At 42.9% G+C, this 21119-nt stretch overlaps 1 protein-coding gene across 1 annotated transcript in view; it reads left to right on the forward strand.

The window, feature by feature from the left end:
- Window positions 1-2635: 2635 nt before the first annotated feature.
- RAB8B (RAB8B, member RAS oncogene family) overlaps window positions 2636-21119 on the forward strand; it is a 61082-nt gene continuing 42598 nt past the window's right edge. Inside the window, exon 1 of the mRNA XM_059180722.1 lies at window positions 2636-2850. Coding sequence (XP_059036705.1) covers window positions 2727-2850 — 124 coding nt within the window. The 5' untranslated portion in view covers window positions 2636-2726. The remainder of the gene's footprint in view (window positions 2851-21119) is intronic.

The following is a 21119-nucleotide window of genomic DNA, read 5'->3' on the forward strand; positions in this document are numbered from 1 at the left end:
GATATATTTATTGTCCAATCCTTTGAGCAGAGTACCTTGACTTAGTAGTATTGTTACTACCACCAAATCTGTATTCTAAGAACATTGCTGTATAACTATAAAAATATTTATACAATATTTTTATACAATATTCATACAATATTTAAATATAAAAATAATCTATAAAGGGAAAAATTTGGATTCTTCTTGAAATAGTGTCCATATATCAAAATTCTTAAACTATGATGCACAGACTTACCGCCTAGAAAGTCCCAAAGTTATATACACTTGGTAGCAAAGAAAAACCAGGGAAGTGAAAATAAGACAGAGTTGGGTTTTTTCCTTTAAATTCCCATCAATTAACAAAATTCCCCTAAGGAAATTTAGGGACTTTAAAATTCCTAACTAACTTCTTTCTGAAGTTCTGTACCACATCAGTGTGTTCTTACTCATTCTGAAAACGAATGCCAACAGTTGCATGCAGATAGTGGGACTGAAATTTATTTTAATCAATACACATTTTAATTTTTTTTTTTTTTGACAGACAGAGATCACAAGTAGGCGGGGGGGGGGGGGGTGGCGGGGGGAAGCAGGCTCCCTTCCGAGCAGAGAGCCTGATGCAGGGCTTGATCCCAGGATGCTGGGATCATGACCTGAGCGGAAGGCAGAGGCGTTAACCTAACACTGAGCCACCCAGGTGCCCCAATACACATTTTATAAAAGAAAGATTTCACTGGTCTTGGAAAATTTTTTCTCCCTTCTTTTCCAGAATGAAGGTGAAGGTATAGAACTGAACTGTTCATGGTTGTTCAGCCCCAGTTGAGGCCAAATTCACAGACTTGTCCAAGAATTGGCTGGGGCAAAGAGGCAGAGGAAGGGGCCCTTCTCTTGAGGGGACAGAAAATGACATTGACATCCTTAGGAGCTTTGTTCCCATCTGTTGGCTTTAGGAATTAGTTATTAGATTAGCAGCAACTCTCTGGGTACTGTGTTATCAATAAGTGTGAGTAAATCACACATTTCCTCTTCTTTCCACATAAAAGGTGAAAGCCAGTACTAAGACCAAATGAATATTCTGACACAAGACCAAGAATGGAATATCACTGGCACCATACATGAAGTCACAAGGCACTCAAGATGTGTTTCAGAAAGCTTGTCTTGTTTAACTAATTGTCCCAAGTTTTTTCCTTGTTCCACTAATGGTTGAGCCCATTGCCTCCCTTAATACCCTCCTCCAACCTTTCAGAAAGTTTTTACTTAGATCTAAGGTAAATGCCTAGGCTGGTGGTTCTCAAATATTTTGACTTCAGGACCCCTTTGTCCTCTTAAAAATTATTGAGGACCCTGAAGAGCTTTTGTTCATGTGGGTCTTATCAATAGATATTTGGCTTATTAAAAATTAAAACTGAGAAGGGAGAAGAGATGAGAGACAGAGCCATGACTGGATAGAGCTTCTGGTTCTAGACGTGTGTGGCCATTCCTTGCCCTTTGGCTTTATTTGAACCAGGAAACCTCCTCCCTTCTAAGAGAACTTGATCTGGATGGGTTTCTGTCACTAGCAAATGAAAAAGGGCTGACCACTATATCCACAAAACAAAGAATAGTCTAAACCAGTAAATAAAGTTGTAAAGTGAGTATAACAGAATGCACCCTCCCCCGCCTTGTCATCCATTGAGAGGCTCCAGAGGGTTTAAGAAGGTAACCTTCACCACTAACATTTCTACAATGCCTATGGATTTCAAAGTGCTTTCATTTTAAGCATCTCATTTCATTTTCTCTACAACCTTAGGAAGTAGCTTGCTTTATACCCATTTTACAGATGAGAAAACTGGGTCGCAGTTTTATGAGAGGGAGCAGTTAAGCCGCCGAACCAAAATCCAGATCTTGTTCTTTAGATTCCCACAGTCATAGTTCCTGCCTCACATAATGCATGCCACTTTATAGGACACAGTCTTGTAGCGCAAGTTTTAATATTTAAAAATCCCAGATTTTTATCCACCGTCTTATTGGGGGGAGGGGAGTGGTCTACATAACAGATCCTCTAAAATACCAATCCTATTTGCCTCTGGTCTGTATGGCGTGAAGAGAACATGACTGGGGTTCAAGTTAGAACGGCACTCATTCTTTTCGAGATCTGTAACTGAGGGGCTGAGGAAGGGGGCACAGAGGTGGTGCCGGGCAGGAACTGCAGGCGAAGCCAGATAACGCACCCTGCAGATAATCCACAGGCTGCGCCACAGCCGCGTGAAGCAAAGAAAGCATCTCTGCTCCGGGTCCGGGCGGAAGAGATGCGGTAGTCCTGGGACTCAGATTCAGAGGTCTGGAATTGAAAGGCGCCCACACACAAAGAAACCGTGAAGTTGAGTTCCGGCGGCAAGACACGCAGAGTTCGAAATCGAGCCTTCCTTCCCAGCCGGGGTGGAAACGTCTAATCACCCACTCCCCCAGCACCCAGCGGATCTTCTTTTATCTCCTGGGGTTGCTCGGACAGCCGGTGCCGGGCACGCCCGAGGCTCCTCCAAGGAACTACAAGTCCCATCTAACCCGGGGACGCGGGCGATGATGACGTAGCCCCAGCCGATTGGCCGCGCGGGGCGGGGCGCGCAGGCCTTCTTCAAGGGAAGGGGCGGGTCGCAGGGCGGGGCGAGCGGCGGTGGCGAGGCGGACACGCCCCCTCGTCCGCGGCCCCCTCCCCGCCTCTCTCCGCCGCTTCTCTAGCTCCCGGGTCAGAGGGCCGGAGCGAGAAGATGGCGAAGACGTACGATTATCTGTTCAAGCTGCTGCTGATCGGCGACTCGGGGGTAGGCAAGACTTGCCTCCTATTCCGCTTCTCCGAGGACGCCTTCAACACCACCTTCATCTCCACCATCGGTGAGGGAGGGGCCGCGACTGGGGACGGGGAGTGAGAGACATGGGGGGCGGGTGCAAGCGGGCCGGGGAGAGGGCTGGAGGAGAGCTTGGGAGCCCCAGGGAGGGGACCCCGGGGACGGCAGGGTGGCTAGGGCAGTAGGAGAGAGTGAAGGAGTGAGGGAGAGGGGCGGGCGGGGACGTGAGGTTGGGGGGGGGCGGTTAAGAGGGAACTTGGGGGCAAAGAAAGGGGAAGGGGAACCAGAGCAACAAGGACTAGGGGTATTGGGGGAAGTGAGAGGGTTAGGGGAGTGACAGGGAAGGGTCTTAGCGGGACAAAGTGGGGGGCGGGAGACACGAAATCACATAGAGAAAGAGAAGGGGATAGTGGGTGTGAAATGGATTAAAAGACAGGAAAGAGGAAGGAAATGCGAAGGGGGAAATGAAGCTTCGGGAGGAATGGGAGGGACGTGAAGTAAAAGAACAGAGGACACAAGGGACAAGAGGCGAGAACCCAACAATCGGAAGGGAATTCAGAGGAATGAGCTATCTGGAGGTGAGGGATGAGGGGCACTGGCCACAAGAGGTCTGGATCTCTTGTCATGGAGGGGGTGCAGAACAAATATTGCAGGATGCGGAGAAGAGTTCAGAGGATCAGAGGTCAGAGCGAGGACAGGTGGTGGAGAAACTAAAGGAAAGCTGGGTGTGAGATAGAAAGGAAAAGGAGAAGCAGAATAATATACAGTCCAGAGGTTAAGCAGAGAAGACAGAGAAAATGGGAAAGGGAGAGGACGTGGAAAACGTGGGGCACGGGACTTTCTCCAGTACCTGGGAACCCTGGTTACCATTTTCTCTCTCCCTTTCCTTTGGCTCAAGTGCAGGAAAAAGATCAAAACGTGACTAATGGTGGAATAATGCCTACAGAGTGTGAAGTGTTCTGTGAGCATTAACCGGTGTTAGGAGAATTGGCGACTCTTGGGAATGGTGTGATCAGGAAAATACGGTTCACTCCTTTACTACCATCTCCTGAGAAGCAACACTTCTCAACTTTGTAAATTCTTGGGCTTGAATGTTTAATAACTTCTCAGCGGAGGAATTGATCTTACATTCTGCCTGACTCCCTATGCGTTTTGCCTTGGTTTTAATTATTACTTGCTGAATGAATCACAACACAACAGTGTACCCCCAATTACTTTGAATTGATTAATCGTTTTACCTGATCTTGGCGGGGAGCTGGCTTTTCTACTTTTGTCCTGGCTGACTTTGTGTTCAGGTAAGGAGATAAGTAACTTACCATAAACTGAAGAGCAAATCAAGGCTGGTTTTAAACTGCCTATGCAAGTGACCTTAACATCATTTTCTTTGTTAAATAGCTGCAGTTAATTAAATACCTTAAGAATCTTATCTTTCAGTTGTCTGGGTGTTGTTTGTAGTTTCTAATAGTAGCTCACTTAAGCACCTTTCACATGGTTCTTATAGCATATTTCACTGTGAATTTTTGGGATTATTATGGTGCCTTGGTAACAATTGTATTTGAAGACTGTGTGTCTTAAGGATAATTTACCATTTAAAAAAAAAGAATATTTAGGTATGGAGCGCTCTTAAAATTGAGAACTAGGGAAGTCTATGGTTGGTTTGTTTGTTCTGGCCTCTTTCTTACAGACTGAGTGCTCTGAAACCTCCCCGGTGTTATGCTGTCTGGGCTTAGGGAAGTTTGAGTTGCAAGTTCTTGGCAGTCATTCTTGAGTGGGACTTTTTCTTTTCTGAGGAAGCAGATTTTAAATGTCATGTCTCAAGTATATTCCTAAGAGATTTGGTGGGAGCTGTCACAGCAACTAAAGGACGTTAGTTTTGGATGCTGGTACTAATTTCAAAACCCCGAATAAACCTTTTACATTGTTGAATGCATAGTGCAGTCCAGATGGCAAAGGACAATTTCTAACAAGTTGAGTGGGTAGCCTTTTGTCGTTTCTCTCTGTGTGTGACCCTCCCAGAAGCATTCTCCTGTGTCAAAAGTGAGTGAGTCTCAATGATGCGGTTTCTCTTAAGCTCCTTGGTTGACTTTCAGTCATTTAACATAGCTTTATTAGCCCCCACCCCTTTTGCCTTAATTTTTGTCCCATATTTCCTGTAAGGGTATCTGCTTCCTTTTGTGATAGTAGCTTTTAACAATTACTTTTCTTGGGGCGCCTGGGTGGCTCAGTGGGTCGGGCCTCTACCTTTGGCTCAGGTCATGGTCCCAGAGTTATGGGATCGAGTCCCACATCAGGCTCGCTGCTCAGTGGGGGGCCTGCTCCGCCCCCCCCCACCCCCTGCCTGCCTCTCTGCCTACTTGTGATCTCTCTCTGTCAAATAAATAAATAAAATCTTTAAAAAAAAAAAATACTTTTCTTGCAGTTGGCTTAGAATCTTTTTTGTGTGGATTTTTTTTTAATTGAAATTGGTTCTGTAAAGGGTTGCAGCTATGAAGGCAGGAAAACCAGTGTCCTGAAACTGTGTTGAACAGAAGGCAGACATTAGTCGGAATGAGTCTCAAATGTGATCTTGGTCTTCATATTTTCTGTGAGGTGGATGTGGTTAAAAGAGGCTATGAGCTGCATTTTCAGTTGACATGGAGGAGGGGAAAGAGCCCTCAGAGGGGAAAGGAGCCACAGAGCCTGACAGGAAGTGGTATCACACTGCCTTCAAACAGCAGAAAATTTTTTTTACCTGAAACCTAATGCTTTGCATTTGAAATTAAGCTGGGAAAAGAAGGTGAATATTAACAACATGCTCATGAACAAAGTTCTACACATTCTTCACTAACCGCACACGTAGGCATGGAGTGTCCACATCTTTAGCAGCAATATCCACTCCTTGCCCCCCTCTCCCCCATCCACTGGTCATCTGAAATTGTTGAGGTAAGAGTTGGGACTTAAGAGTCCCAGTCATAATTATTTTTTGAGATACCTAGGTGTATAAGTTCTGGGCTTTTCTGACTGGATTTTTGACAGGGTCTGCCACAGCCTTGCTGACTAAACTTGATAAGGTCAACATCACAGGAAAAACTCATTTCTTAATACCTGAGGTTTGTGTGTGTGTGATTTGGTAGATATGCATGTGTGCTTGTGTCTTCCCATGCAGATACGTGTTTAGTTTTGATACTGCTTTGTCAAAGTTCAAGTCATTGTTTAAAAGGCATTTGCCGTCTTTGATAGTGGTTAGGCCATCATGAAAGGAAGGAGACAGTCATTTTGATTACAGATAATGGCTCTCTCACAAGTACTTTCTTCTCACTTCTTTAAGGTTCTGCTACCTTCTCTGAGATCCCAGCTCTCCTCATTTCCTTTCTGCTTTTGGGGTCGGTGGAAGGTGCATTGTCTTCCACCTGACCCTTTGCGAATCTTTCAGTTTATCAGTAGGATAATACTCGTTAACTACTGAGTAGGGAGGGTATATCCATTTGAAATTATAGGCCCAGGGGTGCCTGGGTGGCTCAGTGGGTTAAAGCCTCTGCCTTCGGCTCAGGTCATGATCTAAGAGTCCTGGGATTTAGCCCCACATCTGGCTCTCTGCTCAGCGGGGAGCCTGCTTCCTCTTCTCCCTCTCTGCCTGCCTCTCTGCCTATTTGTAATCTCTGTCTGTCAAATAAATAAATAAAATCTTAAAAAAAAATACATAACCTCTTAACATGAAAAATACATGTTTCCAAAACAAAAATAATAAAAAAAAAAAAAAGAAAGAAAGAAATTACAGGCCCAGTGCCTATGACCAACCAGCCTTCCAGTTCAGAGGTTTGAGAACTGAAAGAAGTTTTTCTGTTTCTTTCTTTCTGTTAAGATTTATTTATCTATTTGAGAGAGAGAGAGACAGCAGAGTGAGAGAGAACACCAGTGGGGTGGGTGTGGGGGGATAGTGGTGGGAGGGATAGAGGGAGAGGGAGAAGATAGATAGAGGATAGAGGGAGAGGGAGAAGCTGACTCCCCACTGAGCAGGGAGACTGATGGAGGACTGGACCCCAGGGTCCTGGGATTATGATCTGAGCCTAAGGCAGAAGCTCAATCGACTGAACCACCAAGGCGCCCCTGAAAAAGTTTATTGATGAGCTCCCCCAAGCCTCCTGCATAATCATAATTAATGTTTTAAATGTCTGTCAGATGTGATGTTAAGACAACTAGGAAACAGTAATACAGTCACCTGTGCGTTATATTTCCTGTGGGACGTGGGAACAGTTTACTGTTGATAGGAGGCCATACAGACACCTTGGAATGGCCTGTACTGTGCAAGGTGCTGCTAGAACAGAAGAGAAAACCCAGCCCTGTCCTTTAACTGGACAGTGTGAGCGTCATTCCTTTGCTGTCTTTCCCCACCCCTCCCCCCTCTTCCTGTCAGGGTATTTCCTGAGTGGTTTCATTATTTAGTATGGTCGTAGTTTGACAGTAGAAGAGTTGGAGATTATCAACTTTCTAGCCCTGCCCCACTTTTGTAAGTAGGAAAGCTAAGGTTGAATTGACAGTGTCAAGATCACACAGCTGGTTGTAGCAGAACTTCCCATGAAGCCCCTAATTCAAGTCTGCGTGACTTCTCACTGCTGCTATTTCTGATCAGTCTGTCAGTCTGATCGTCTCCATAAATCCAAGTTACCACCTTTCCCCGGGGAGGAATTAGGTTTTGCACTTACACTTTTCTGTGAGGATTTCTCCTAGGATAACTCTGCATATGATAGCCCTCTTTTGCCTGTTTCTTTTGTGTCCCTAGTTACAGGTTGGGAGATCAAAGTGCATCCTGTCATTAAAATTCCTTCCACGTGCAAAATAGCTAATGAAATCATGTTAATAGCAGTATGCTGGTTAATTGTTGCCGCCTGGTCTCATCAGAGCACTTTTAGATATTTTATTCTGTAACGTTGCATTTTTTTCTTGGATTCACTTTTCCTAAAATCAGGGGTTGGCAAAGAATGGCCCTGGGGCCAAATGTGGCCTGTAGTTTTTGTGCCCATTGACAAGCGAAGAATGCTTGCTAACATTTCTAAGTGGTTATTAAAATATAAAACAAGGACTATGCAACAGAGACCATATGTGTCCTACAGAGCTTAAAAATATGTACTCACTGTTCCTTTACAGAAAAAGTTTGTCGACCCTAACCTAAAATTAAAAAACTTTTTTGGGTGGGTAACAATTCAAGGCTGTTATCAAGAATTACTGACTGAAAAACAAACTTTGTCATATTTACATTTTTATCCAAAATGTCATCAACATTTGACTAAGCATCAGCCAAATATGTAGAGTAAGTGGATTTTAATTTTCATACTTGTTTTCCTTGGTTTCAGCCTTTCACACAGAAATATGCAAGGAACATGCAACTTCAAATTGAACATTTTGTACATAAAGCCTAATTTTAATGTCATTGTGTTCTCTCGAAGCTGTCAGGAGATTTTCCATCCAAGCCGTAGCTTTCCTGACAATACTGTTTCAGAAAAAGTAGAGCTTAATGTTTGATAATAAAGGGTTAAACCTAACCTCCTCAATTCCTGTTCTAGTGAGGGAGAAAAGCCATTCAGCAAATAAAGAGTGGGTGTGGGGAAACTGAGTCTTGGACACAATATGGATATGTTTTAAGACTAAGCGTACTTTACAAAAAAGAGTTTTGCCAGCTGTTCTGCCTGGCAGCAAATCAGGGGGAAGCTTTGTTTTGGACCCACTGAGAAAGCTGTGGGGAAATAGGTTTGGATATTGTCTTCAAGGGAAATAAGCCTAGCCTTTGAAGACCAGAAAAAAATTAGCAGTTGATTTTTGAGTTAAATCCGATAACTGCATTTGAAAAGAACCATGGAACCAGAAGCAGAAGACCTCCGGGGAGCTGCTGGCACGGCCTGAGGCTGGGTCTTGTTGAGGCCTGCCTGCCTGCCCGCACTGTGGAGCCATTCTGGGGACCAGCTCTCTTGTGTGTATTAGAAGTGGGAGGATTCTGCAGGAAAGAGATTTCATGCAGAATGAGGAGAGGCTTGGAGTGGGGATGGGGAAGTAGATTTCAGGTGGCGGTTAATACTGCGGAGCCTAACATAATAGGGAGCTTCTGAAATGTAAGTAGCCATTGAAGTGGACTGTTTCACGTCTGGTGTTAGGGAGAGAGCATGGTGAATTAAGGGGAGTAGTGGGTCTGCAGTCAGTTTACGTCCTGGCATCTGCCATTCCTAGTTTTCTGGCCTTGGTGAGTCACTTGTCCTTCTAGAGCCTTAGTTCCTTCATCTCTAATAGAGTCTAATATTATACCAACTTTTCAGGGTTGCTGTGAATTCCCTAGGGCAGAAATCAAGCCTTATTTACCTTTTAAGTCTCCAAGGCCCATGTTAAATGACTTTTTTTTTTTTTTTTCATCAGCTGGATGAATGAATGCCTTGGTGGATAAATTGTGAAAGCCCTATATGAGCTATAAAGCATTGCTTGAATTTTGGTTATTATTCTCTTTCATAGTATTATAATTAGATTATGTCTGAGATACAATCAGAATGCTTAATTGGAATTCTTACCACAAGAATGGTATTTTCCCCAGTATAAAGTGTTATATATCTTTCTATTATCTGTTTTAAAGGGATGTTTTAGAATAGGTAAGATATCACTTATCTTTCAGTCTTCATAATAAGCTGTTTGACACCCGGCTTCCAATCCCCCACTGACATAAATACCAAATAGAAAATGAGTGAAATCACTGGGTTTGCTTTAGAAGAGCCATTTCAGCTTTGTCTCTGCCCATTAGCTTCAAACAATGCAACAGATGCCTGTTAACAGTTTCATGCCCAGTTTTAATTAGCAGATGGAGCTCTGTTTGTGTCTGTATTCTGCCCAGTGCTTGTTTGAGTGACAGGGTAGTGAGTGGATTGGAACTGGGCTGGGCATTTGGGTTGAATAAAGCCAAATTCTGTTTTTAAAGAGATGAATATAAACATTTATTGTATAGAACTTCTTGTGTATCTCACTAGAATGGCACAGGGTCTAGAGTAAAATGAATGTTTCCAGTTATGTTTTCTGCTCTTATTACCATTCTAAAATTACATAAGGTAGAAAAAAATGACCACTTTATGGCTTAGATGAAGGGCTTTACTGTCATGAAGTGGCTTTCTTTGAAGACCCATTTCAGTATTTCAATATTGGGCAGAGTATGTTGAGAAATATGCAAAGCTGGGATGAAACAGACTTCAGCATGAATGTGAGCATGGGCAGGAGTGGTGGCGGCCACCCTCTGCGCTGTGTAGTGTAGACCACCGAGCTTGGGAGACCCCGGGGGAGACCAGGGGCTGACGGGTCCCTGACCTCTGCGTTGCTGAGGGAGGGAAAGGGCGGGAGAGGGCGGGTGGCTTTGCCCTACACATCGGCCATCTCTTCTTGCAAGGGAATAGATTTTGCTGTCCATCATGTGAGGGCTAAATTTCAGTATTAAAAATACTGTCCGTGGATGATAATTAGATGTGTTGTATCTGGAGATGTGTCCTTATCCTCTGTTCATTTTGTGTTTGGGGATTTTTCTTATTTTGTGTTGAATTAATAGGAACCTTAAAGAAAGTAGGTACCTGATTGTCTTTAGAGGAAAAAATGTCCGCTTTTTTTTTTTTCTTTTTTTCCCTTTAAAGTTACTAAGTTACTTGGGACTTCCTTTGAGAAGCCACATAAAGTGGTGGGGCAATTGGAAACTGTTCTCTGCAGCAGACCCGTTACTTGGCAGTGATGTAATATCTCTTTTCTCGTTGTTGTACCTATAGCATTCTGCATCAGTGTGATTGGGTGCTTTGGTATTTACCTTTTGCTGAACCATTGGACATTTTCCAAGTAGCTCTCATCTTCCTCAGCCCTGAATGTTAATTCTCAATTCCTGGGAGAAAGTGCTAAAGCTCTCTATGTCCTCACGTTCATCAAATTTAGGCTTGCTGTCCCTAAGAGAGAGGCTAGGACAGCTCTAGTTGCACCCAGTGACAGCATTGCAGGACTTTAAAGCGCTTGTTTGCAAAAGTCCGGTTAGGGATGGAATCCCACCTCATCACGATTGAGGAAAACCAACTGCAAAGCAATTAAGCAATATGTCGTGTTGCATAGCTTTCTTCTGGCAGAGCTAGGACTGGCACGACTTCCCCACATCATGTTGTGATTTTGCATATTTTGGCAAAGAACTTGGCAGTGATTATTTTAATAACTTATCAATGTTTTCCTGATATACGAAGTAGAGGGACACTCTCTAAAATACCCAGTCGTGTTTTGACATGAAATATCGGGTGATCTATTTAAAAGTTGAATTGTAAGAGTCTGTTTCTTATGGCCCTATGCAAAATTTTTCTGGAATAGGTATTACCAAATATTCCAATCTCATACACAAAAATACACAAGCTCCATCACAAAAAAATAAATAAAAGGGTTTGTATTGTGAGCAGTCAGTGACTAACCCTACTGTAATTTGTATGTTGCCTGTGAATTTGGACGGGGTAACTTTATGGTTTTCAACAAGGAATTTTTTACTTTTTCTTTTCTAAAGGTCTCTGAATAAAATCTTGAGATGGAATGGGAAACAATTTTTTATTGAGAGTTAACTCTTTCAGTTTTGGAATGATTCAGACTACTGTCTCAGTTCAGACTCCACTAATACTTCACCCTTATCAGTTTTTTGGGGGAGAAGGGTTGGATTGGGAAGGAGAAAAGAATGAAAATAACAGGGGCGCCTGGGTGGCTCATTGGGTTGAGCCTCTGCCTTCAGCTTGGGTCGTGATCTTGGGGTCCTGGGATTGAGCCTCGAGTCGGGCTCTCTGCTTAGTGGGGGGCCTGCTTCCCCATCTCTCTCTGCCTGCCTCTCTGCCTACTTGTGATCTCTCTCTGTCAAATAAATAAATAAAATCTTAAAAAAAAAAAAAAGTTACCCAAGAATGAAAATAATATTCTACCCTCCACCCATGTCCATTTCTTTGGCTACTCCTTCAGTCTCTTTTGCTTTTCTTAGTAGTTGGAGAAACTATTGGGAAAGGAGTTAGAAACCTCTGCCTGTGAGAGTGTGAGGACTGGGGCACCTGGTTGGCTCAGCCGATGGAGTGTGTAACTCTTGATCTCGGGGTTGTAAGTTTGAGCCCCACACTGGGGAGAGATTACTTAAAAATCTTTAAGAAAAGAAATAAATAAAAGGGTGTGAGGATTAGTAGTGACTTTTGACTTCATTGCTGTCTACATTGTTTAGAACTAGTTAGTAAAAATTTGGTGCTTGTTTCAGTCACAAACAGTAACAAACAGTGACAGATGAGGTTGTTGTCCACAAAAAAAATAATTTGAGTGCATTTCCCATTTTGTCTACTTACTATTGTTTTGAAAATTTCCAGTCTTACAGAAGCATGAAAAAATTGGTGGGACTGGCAAAATCTCTTACTTCCAGAAAATTCCATCATAATCAAATTTTAAAACATGCGTACATAATATCAGTTGTGTCTCTATCTTTGCCCTTCAACCTTCAGCTTTGACAAATACCATTACATCTGAAATTTGTATTGTGATCTAGAATATGATTTACCACAATTTTTTATTCAAATCATCTATTATTGCCAAATATGTAATACTGTGAAAAACAATTGGTGTGTGTTTGCAATCAGCCCTGTTTAAGCACTTCCCAAGGAGTGAGACTGGGCCTGTTTTCTCATTGTGAAAAGCAAATACAGGCTTCGATGGTTTTCATACTCTCTTCTGGCTGCAGCATTCTATGAATCTATGAAATCAAGTAGTGTGTGTAAAGAAAGAGGGTTTGTCCTTTATTTCTTCAGTTAACCACTATGGGCAAGGGTTCTTTCTGCAGGTGAACACTAGTGTCTTGATGTCATGAAGTCAGAAGAAAGAAATAGTAGCCCTAGTTAATTCCAGCCAAGCCTGTGTTGATCTTGTAAATCAAACGTTTTGTAGTCCTAAAGAGATTGCTTAATGAATTTGAATCCTGTGCTCAAAAAAATGCTTGGGTTCAGGGCGCCAGGGTGACTCAGTTGATTAAGTGTCTGGCTCCTGGTTTCTGCTCAGGTTGTGACCTCAGGGTCATGAGATTGAGCCCCATCTCAGATTCTACACTGAGCCAGGACCCTGCTTAAGATTCTCTCTCACCCTCTCCCTCTGCCCCTCCCTCTTCTAAAAAATGCTTTGGTTTGAATAATAAAGCTGAATGTCACCAAAAATATAATCACATGAGAAGTTGGAAAAATACTTCTTTGAGAAGAGATGCATAAAGTATTTTCAACTTATCTCATTTTCTTTACATAAAACATGGTGAGGTAGGTGAAAAATAATCCAAAAAGATAAGAAGCTTTTTGCTGCTTAGGTTTGCTGGTACTGAACTTCCATTTGACAGATAAGGGACAGAGGCGTGGAGACATGGAAATGGCTCTAGGTCACACACAGCCAGACCTTAAGCAGCAGGTTTTGGATTCAAGTCTCCTTTCTCTTACATTTCATCTGCTTTTACTTCTCTTGCTATGAAAATACATATAGTATAAAATCTGGACATAGCCAACATCTGTAGAAAATTCAGGGATTGAACCAGAGATATAGGGTCCAAGCACATCTCTAGAGTCCTTGATTAATGGAATGCTTTTGGTCAAACCTTTTAGCTCCTTCTCATGATCTTTACTTTCTTACCAGTTAAAAAGAGAGGCTAGTGGTGGGGCGAGGTTGCTTGTGAAGTGCAGAGTGGGAATTGCAGAGATTTTGATAGTCATTTCCCAATGTAAGACACTAAGTCTTTTTCATTTTCTCTAAATTCACTCATTCAGCAACATTGTTTCATCCACAAAATTTTGAGAGGGGAAAGAGTAACAAGTATCCAGGCAATTTAACACAATGAGGAAGAGGGCTCCAAAGGGGTAAAAAAAAAAAAAAAAAAAAAAGGTTGTGAAAGCTTGGAGGTGAGGTAGAGGAAAGTTTCTAGGAGGAAATGGCATTTAAGCTAAAATCAGAACCTGGAGGAGGACTTAGTTGGGTAGAATGAGAGAGTGTGGGGGGACGGAGGGCTCCTCCCGCAGGTGCACCAGACAGCACAGCCCTCTGGAGGAACTCAAGACATCCTGTTTAGCTGAAGCCTCAAGTGAAATGGGAGGTGAAGTTGAAGGTAATTAAAGGGCAGGTTGTAATGGGCTTTCAGACCTGCTCAAGAGTCTGGACTCTGTCCTGAGAAGGGCAGGAGTCACTGAGAATTAGATTAGCAGACAGTATCTGTTGCCTTCTACGTCACTTGGACCCTTATGTTCACCAAGTGCTTTCACTTATATTTCTGTTTAAACTCCTCAGTAATGAAATCTATGGCTAGACATTGCTATCTCCCTGTTCTGGAAGCTCAGGTCCTGAGAGAGTAATTGACTTGATCCAACAAGTAAATCTTAGAGGAGCCCTGACCATACTTTTGTCTACATCAACCTGCTCTTCCCAGAACAGGTTCTGGAGTTTTCCATGGGAGGGACTGTACTGGCACTGAGGCTGGAGTAACAACCATGTAAAGTGACTTGAGAAGTGTGTTGCATGGAAAGATGAAATCACCTTCTCCCCAGAGAAGCTCTTATACAGCTCACGCCAACATGCTTCAACTTGCCTGTTGACCCTGGGAGGTCAGTGGACCTGTGGCTTGGGGTTGTCTCCTGGCCTCTAACCCCCTCCCTTAGGAAGCAGTCAAATATGTGCACAGCAGAGTGGAGGCAGGAAGGGACAGAGTTTAATTATGAATCCAACTCTCTCATGAAAAGGGAACTAATTGTAATGGCAACGCAGCATTGCCTCTCCACATGGGGCCATTGGTTGTTACACTTGTATGTTGTTGGCCTTAGACTGTAATGTGCTAGGAATAGCTGCTTTAATTGTAAGCTTCTTTCCTTTGGCAAATTAAGTTTAAACTTTGTGCTAGCCTGTCCTGTTCTTTTCTGCAGGGTGAAATCATCTCTGCTCTGGGTTTTGTTTGTAAAGCCCTATTTGGCAGTTTTCCTCAGAATCGCAGGGCATTGTAGACTGGACTAACACCTGATTGGTTTGCTAGCCCTGAGTTTCCAGAATGTTGCTGTGAGCCAAAAAGCAGAAAGGCCGGAGCAGCTAAACCTGATAAAACAAAGTCCCATCTGCTAAAGCTCATGAAGTTGCCTGCTAGGGGAAGCCCTTGGTCTCTCATTTTAGCTTTGCATTCTGGATTTTTACAGTGGTCATTTGTTTCTCTGAGAGATTAGGAGCAGAGCTGAGGTCCTCTGAGAGGCAGGCCACCAACATCTAAGAGGAAAAAGTGGCAGTATGCCACTTGCAGCAGGGATACTCATTATAGGAGTGTGGGCAGCTCAGTAGTAAACTTCCTGGGCTTCCATTTCTTCAAAGCAAAATCAGAGTGTTGTGAACAATACACTCTAAAGACCCTTCTATTTTTTTTTTTTTTAAGATTTTATTTATTTATTTGAAAGACAGAGATCACAAGTAGGCAGAGAGGCAGGCAGAGAGAGAGAGAGAGGGAAGCAGGCTTCCTGCGGAGCAGGGAGCCCGATGCGGGGCTCGATCCCAGGACCCTGAGATCATGACCCGAGCCAAAGGCAGCAGCCCAAACCACTGAGCCACCCAGGCGCCCCTCTAAAGACCCTTCTAGAAAAAATAGTTCCTGAGCAATAACCAAAGGATTCACTGACAAAAGGAAAAATAGACTTAACACAAAATAACATGGTATGGATAAAAGAACTTGGGCTTCTGAGACAAGTTCAAGTTCAAGTCCTGTTTGAGAGCCTTGGGCAAATGATTTAAGCATTTTCTTTATTGATAAAGGAAGGATAGTAACTCCATTTCAGGATTTTGGTTTCATTTTATTTTGAGAATCAAATGCACCATCATGTGTATATTATCTTCGGCACATGGGACACACACATGAAAAGGCATGTGCGGGAGTGAACTCATTCCCAGTTCACTGAGGTAGGCCCAGACAGCTGTGAGGGAGGATCTTGGCAATCCCTGGGACTTCATTGTTAGAGCACTTGCTTTTAAAAGAGCTAACGTTTATTGAGTGCTTACTATATATACTAGGTACAGTTCTGGGCATTTTACATGGCTTACCATTTTTCATGGATTGATCCAATTCATTCATGAGACTACCTCTTAGGTACATTCTGTTATTCCCATTTTCCAGAAGAGGTATGGAGTCACAAAATGGTTGAACAACTTCTCAAGGGCACGTAGCTGGTGAGTAGTGAAACCAACCCAGATCTGAATCCAGGCAGTCTTATTCCAGAAACTGTTTTTAACCACTGTGCTTTTCTACACCACCAGTGACTCAGAAATATTAAAAAAAAAAAAAATTAGTTATCTTCAAGGATACAGTGTGGTGCCAGGTGTCCTGACCAGCTGGGCGGTATCACCAAGTCTTTTGACCTCCTTGGTATCAGTTTTCCTTTTGCCAAGAGGATGGCTGTGAGGTGCTGTAGTGACAGTGCTATATAGTACAGTGCTTAGCACAGGGGCTAGTGTGCAGCGCGGCTCAGTAGTTGGTGAGGGGTTTTGTTTTTTCCAGGTAATTTAAGAGGCACTTGTTAGAGTGAGTTCCATAAAAATTATGAATGGGAACATTTTGGTTACTTTATGGGGTGTGCTTCGGTTTTCTAGAAAATTCATTCTGAAAGTTGTGGCCCACATGGATTTTACAAAGCCAGAATTAGAAATATTTGTCTTGAACCTCCTTCTCAAAGTGAAGGGAATTGTCCCTTCACTGGCTGGCTTTAAGAAGGTGTCCAGGAGCAGCCCTTGACCTCAGGGGCAACATGTCAGTGTAATGTAAGGAATAAATCTTGTGCAGCCTTCTGGCTACTGCAGACTCCCAGGGCATCTTGAATTCTTCCTTGGGGCGAGAACAAAAACAAAAACAAGACACAGTGCTCAGTACCCTGTCTAGGAGGGACAAATGTTTCAATTTAAATATTCCAGCTCAATGTCCTCTGTTAGGGCCCTGAATTTTAAGTACAGCGAGTTTCTGAGTGAAGTCTCCTGAATTTTAATGAGTTTGTTTGCATACATGAATTTGAACAATACATTAAATCTTGAAACACCGTAGCTGATTTTAATGGAGTAAATTACCCAACTTGAAAGTTAGTTGATAGGCTTTTCTTTACCAAATAATCAAGATGATGATGCTTTAATCTCAAAAAAGTCATTAATCACATTTTTACAATAGCGATACATGCCATTAATTTTTTTTAATCATTGAACTATCTCATCAAGAGAATTAGGGGAATAAATGTGTCAGTATGAGTGTAAAGCATGATTTTTCCCCCTTGTGATAGTTAGTACTTAACAAATGATTACATGGACATGGTAAGCATAAATTTGAAATTGGTTTTGTACAGTACTTGCTTTGGAGCAGGAAGGTGAGGTGAGATGCTCTTGGCTAACTTAAAAGTGTTTTTTTGTTTGTTTGTTTTTAAAGATTTTATTTACTTATTTGACAGAGAGAGAGAGAGATAACAAGTAGGCAAAGAGGCAGAGAGCCTGATGCAGCACTGGATCCCAGGACCCTGAGATCATGACTGAGCCGAAGGCAGAGGCTTAACCCATGAGCCACCCAGGCGCCCCTTAAAAGTGTTTTCAAACATTAAAAATATACATATAAGGCTGGTACAGGAGGTGGCAGGGTCCACATGATGAAGGGCCTCGAGGGCTAAAGTAAGGAGCATAGATTTATTTTTTTAAGATTTTATTTATTTATTTATTTGACAGACAGAGATCACAAGTAGGCAGAGAGGCAGAGAGAGAGGAGGAAGCAGGCTCCCCGCTGAGCAGAGAGCCCGATGCAGGGCTCCATCCCAGGACCCTGGGATCATGACCTGAGCCGAAGGCAGAGGCTTTAACCCACTGAGTCACTCAGGTGCCCCAGGAGCATAGATTTTATTCTGACTCTAGTTGAAAGAACATAGGCAGAGTGATGTGCATATGGTTTGTAATTTTAAAAGCTGCCATGGTTTTAAGAAAGTTCATTTTGGGGGCACCTGGCTGGCTCAGTCAGTGGAGCTCATGTGACTCTTGATCTTGGGGTTGCAAGTTTGAGCTCCTCCTTAGGTATAGAGATTACTTAAAAAGAAAATCCTTTAAAAAAAAAAAAGTTTGGGGCACCTGGGTGACTCAGTGGGTTGGGCCGCTGCCTTCGGCTCAGGTCATGATCTCCAGGTCCTGGGATTGAGCCCCGCTTCGGGCTTGCTGCTCGGTGGGGAGCCTGTTTCCCCTCCTCTCTCTGCCTGCCTCTCTGCCTACTTGTGATCTCTGTCTGTCAAATAAATAAAGAAAATCTTTAAATAAATAAATAAATAAATAATTTAGAAAGTTCATTTTGAGGCTTAATGGCACTGAAAAACCATGCTATTCTAGTCCATTCCATAACGTAATGTTGCGTCCAGAAGAGTATCTTGTTAACAACCTCTAGATGGCCAGAGGCTTACCCTATAATAAAGCGTAAAGGTTGTGATGGTGGGTTCGGCTAATGCTCCAGGCAATGAAATGTGCCAGATGGTGGAAAGAGCAGAAGCATTCAGATCATCACTTCTGACTGTGACCTTCTGGAGGACAGCAACCGTGATATGCCCCTTCAGAGCTCATTTTTCTGATGCTCAGGCACACAGGATTTGTTTGTGAAGTAAGTCAACTAACACCATCCATTTCCTTCTGAGGAATGGATCTTGGGCTCTGGCAATAGTGATGTCTCATCCATTAGCACATCCATCCGCTTCAAAGGATGTGTAATTATCACCTGTTACTGCTTATGGTCTTTTTCTAGATGCAAGAGCGAGAAAATCAACCTATTTCTCTTTTACCCAGAGAGCAAATGCCTGCTAACTTCATTTATGATCAGGCATATGTGCACACTCTCTTGCACATGGAAGGCCCTCAGGGAATGTTTGCTGAGTGAATGTCCAATTGATGGCCGATGCCCTCTCCCCAAGTCCCAGCTGCCCATGGCTACCTCACATCTCTTTTGTAGTTTCCAGGAAAGATCCCACCACCCCCAAACAGGAGTGTCCTCAACCTTTTTTCTTGCCATCTCTAATTTCTGGGTAATCTTCCCTCGCTTCCTTTCCCCTTCTCTCCAAAGAGGCAGTGTTGACCTGCTGGTTGATTTCTTGTAATACCTTCCCTCTCTCTTGGGACTGTCCCCCCCCCCCCCCACATTATCACTTTCTCTCTTACATCCTGTTTTTTTCTTTCTCTTCCTCTGTTGAAATTGTCCCCATTCTAGTAAGGAGACCTCATAAATGCATGACTTTCTCAAGTCACCCATCTCTCTCTCTCCTTTCGATTGTTGTTTGACTCCTTTAAAGAGACGTCTTGTGCGTGGGGGTTGGGGGGGTGGACATTGGGGACGGTATGTGCTATGGTGAGTGCTCTGAATTGTGTAAGACTGATGATTCATACACCTGTACCCCTGAAACAAATAGTACATTATATGTTAATTTAAAAAAGAGAGAGAGAGAGAGGTCTTGTCCCCTGCACTTTTTTCTGTATCCTCATGCATTAACACCTTGAAATCTGCTCCACCAGCTTCAACACTGTGTCTAGGTCATCCTGTCATCCTAATTGAACAGGCCAGTGGGCCTTTCTCCAAACTTGACCCCCTTGGCTTCTCAGCAGCATCTGACACTGTTTATTACTTGCTCCTTGAAGCTCATTCTTCTACCAGCTTCCAGGAATTGTCTGCTCCAGTTTGCTTCCTACTCTTCTAACTGTGCCTTCTGTTTCCATTGGTAGCCTTATTTTGCCTTTTAGTTGAAGTCATTGTCCAAGTGTCTGTTCTCGATTTTTTTCCTTTTTTTTCTTAGAATTTAGGCACTTTAATTTGTAATCATGCTCATCTGTGTGATTACTGCACGAAGTTCTGTCTTCCTGCCACATGGTCTCTCTGTGAGTGCAGGTAGCGGCTCTGTTGTTTTTCACCTGTCCCTACCGCCTAGTACAGTGCTTGGCTTGTAGAGTTAAAAAATCCCCAAGTGATGAAGGTGGTAGGCTTGCCCCCTTCTAAGTCTTCCAGGTAGGACTCCCCAGCTTCATATCTCATTACATCCCCAGCCTCTCCCAACCCACCCCAAAATGAAGTCATTTCCTCTTCCTATCTCGTACCCTTTCATGAATTTTCATGTGTCAGTTAACACTACCATCAGCTTTGTTTTGTCTTGTTTTCATTTATCTAGGCTCAAAAATCTTGCATATAAGTTGTTTCCAACCCCTTTCCATTATTTCTTCTACCACCCTCATATAAGGCCCTCCATGCCTGGACTTTGCAGTGCCCCCCAGGTGGCTTGGACACTTCCAGACTCGTTTGGACAATACCTCTGCCTCCCATTCTACCTGTGCATTTAGATCAATTTCACTGTAGAGCATAGCTCTAGATATTAATCATACTAATAATCCCTTACCTCTCCTCTTAAAAGTCTTATTTTTCACTTTGCCTAATTGAATGCATCTTTCTCAGTCTGTCCTTCAACATTCCCTGTAGTGAGGTGTCAGCTTGTATTTCCTTCTCTTTCTTATGGGAGTCCTACACTCAAACCCAGGGCCTCCTAAACTGGTGTACCAGCAGGCTGTGGCCAAGCTTTCACTTGACCAGTATAGGTTTCCTAGCTGTCCTTTTGTGAGAAAGAACGCCATTTTTCAGTCCCCGAAAAGACGTACATCCTACGTTTTTGGAATTCAAATGTTGTTTTACTTGTAAAATTCTGGTGATAATAGATGGTCATTATTTATCTCATTATCTTTTGCAAATTAAAAAGATAAATTGCAATGAAATTCTTGCAATTTTGTTTCTCTGAGGGAGAAAATGCTATTTCTAGCTCAGTTTACTCTCCAAGCAAATTTTATGGGATAACAGTTCCTAGTTTAGTAGAGCCCTTCTTTCAACTTTTCCATTCCCCCTACCACCACCATCTTTTTTTCTTTCCAGTTCACAAATTTTACCAGTTCACAAAGTTCAAAAGTCTAGGAATCACTGCTCTACCCTGAATGGGTTGTTTCATGAACACACTTCTTATCTGCCTGTTGACGTCCTACCTTTCCTTCTTTGTTTTTGTTTTTGTTTTTGGGTGGTTTTTTTTTTGTAATGCATAAGCAGGTTTTCTGACTTTATTTATTTTTATTTTTTTATTTTTTATAAACATATAATATCTTTTTATCCCCAGGGGTACAGATCTGTGAATCGCCAGGTTTACACACTTCACAGCACTCACCATAGCACATACCCTCCCCCATGTCCATAACCCCACTCCCCTTCTCCCAACCTCCCTCCCCCAGCAATCCTCAGTTTGTTTTGTGAGATTAAGAGTC

This window comes from Mustela lutreola, chromosome 7, assembly GCF_030435805.1.
Source record: "Mustela lutreola isolate mMusLut2 chromosome 7, mMusLut2.pri, whole genome shotgun sequence".
Classification (NCBI taxonomy): domain Eukaryota; kingdom Metazoa; phylum Chordata; class Mammalia; order Carnivora; family Mustelidae; genus Mustela; species Mustela lutreola.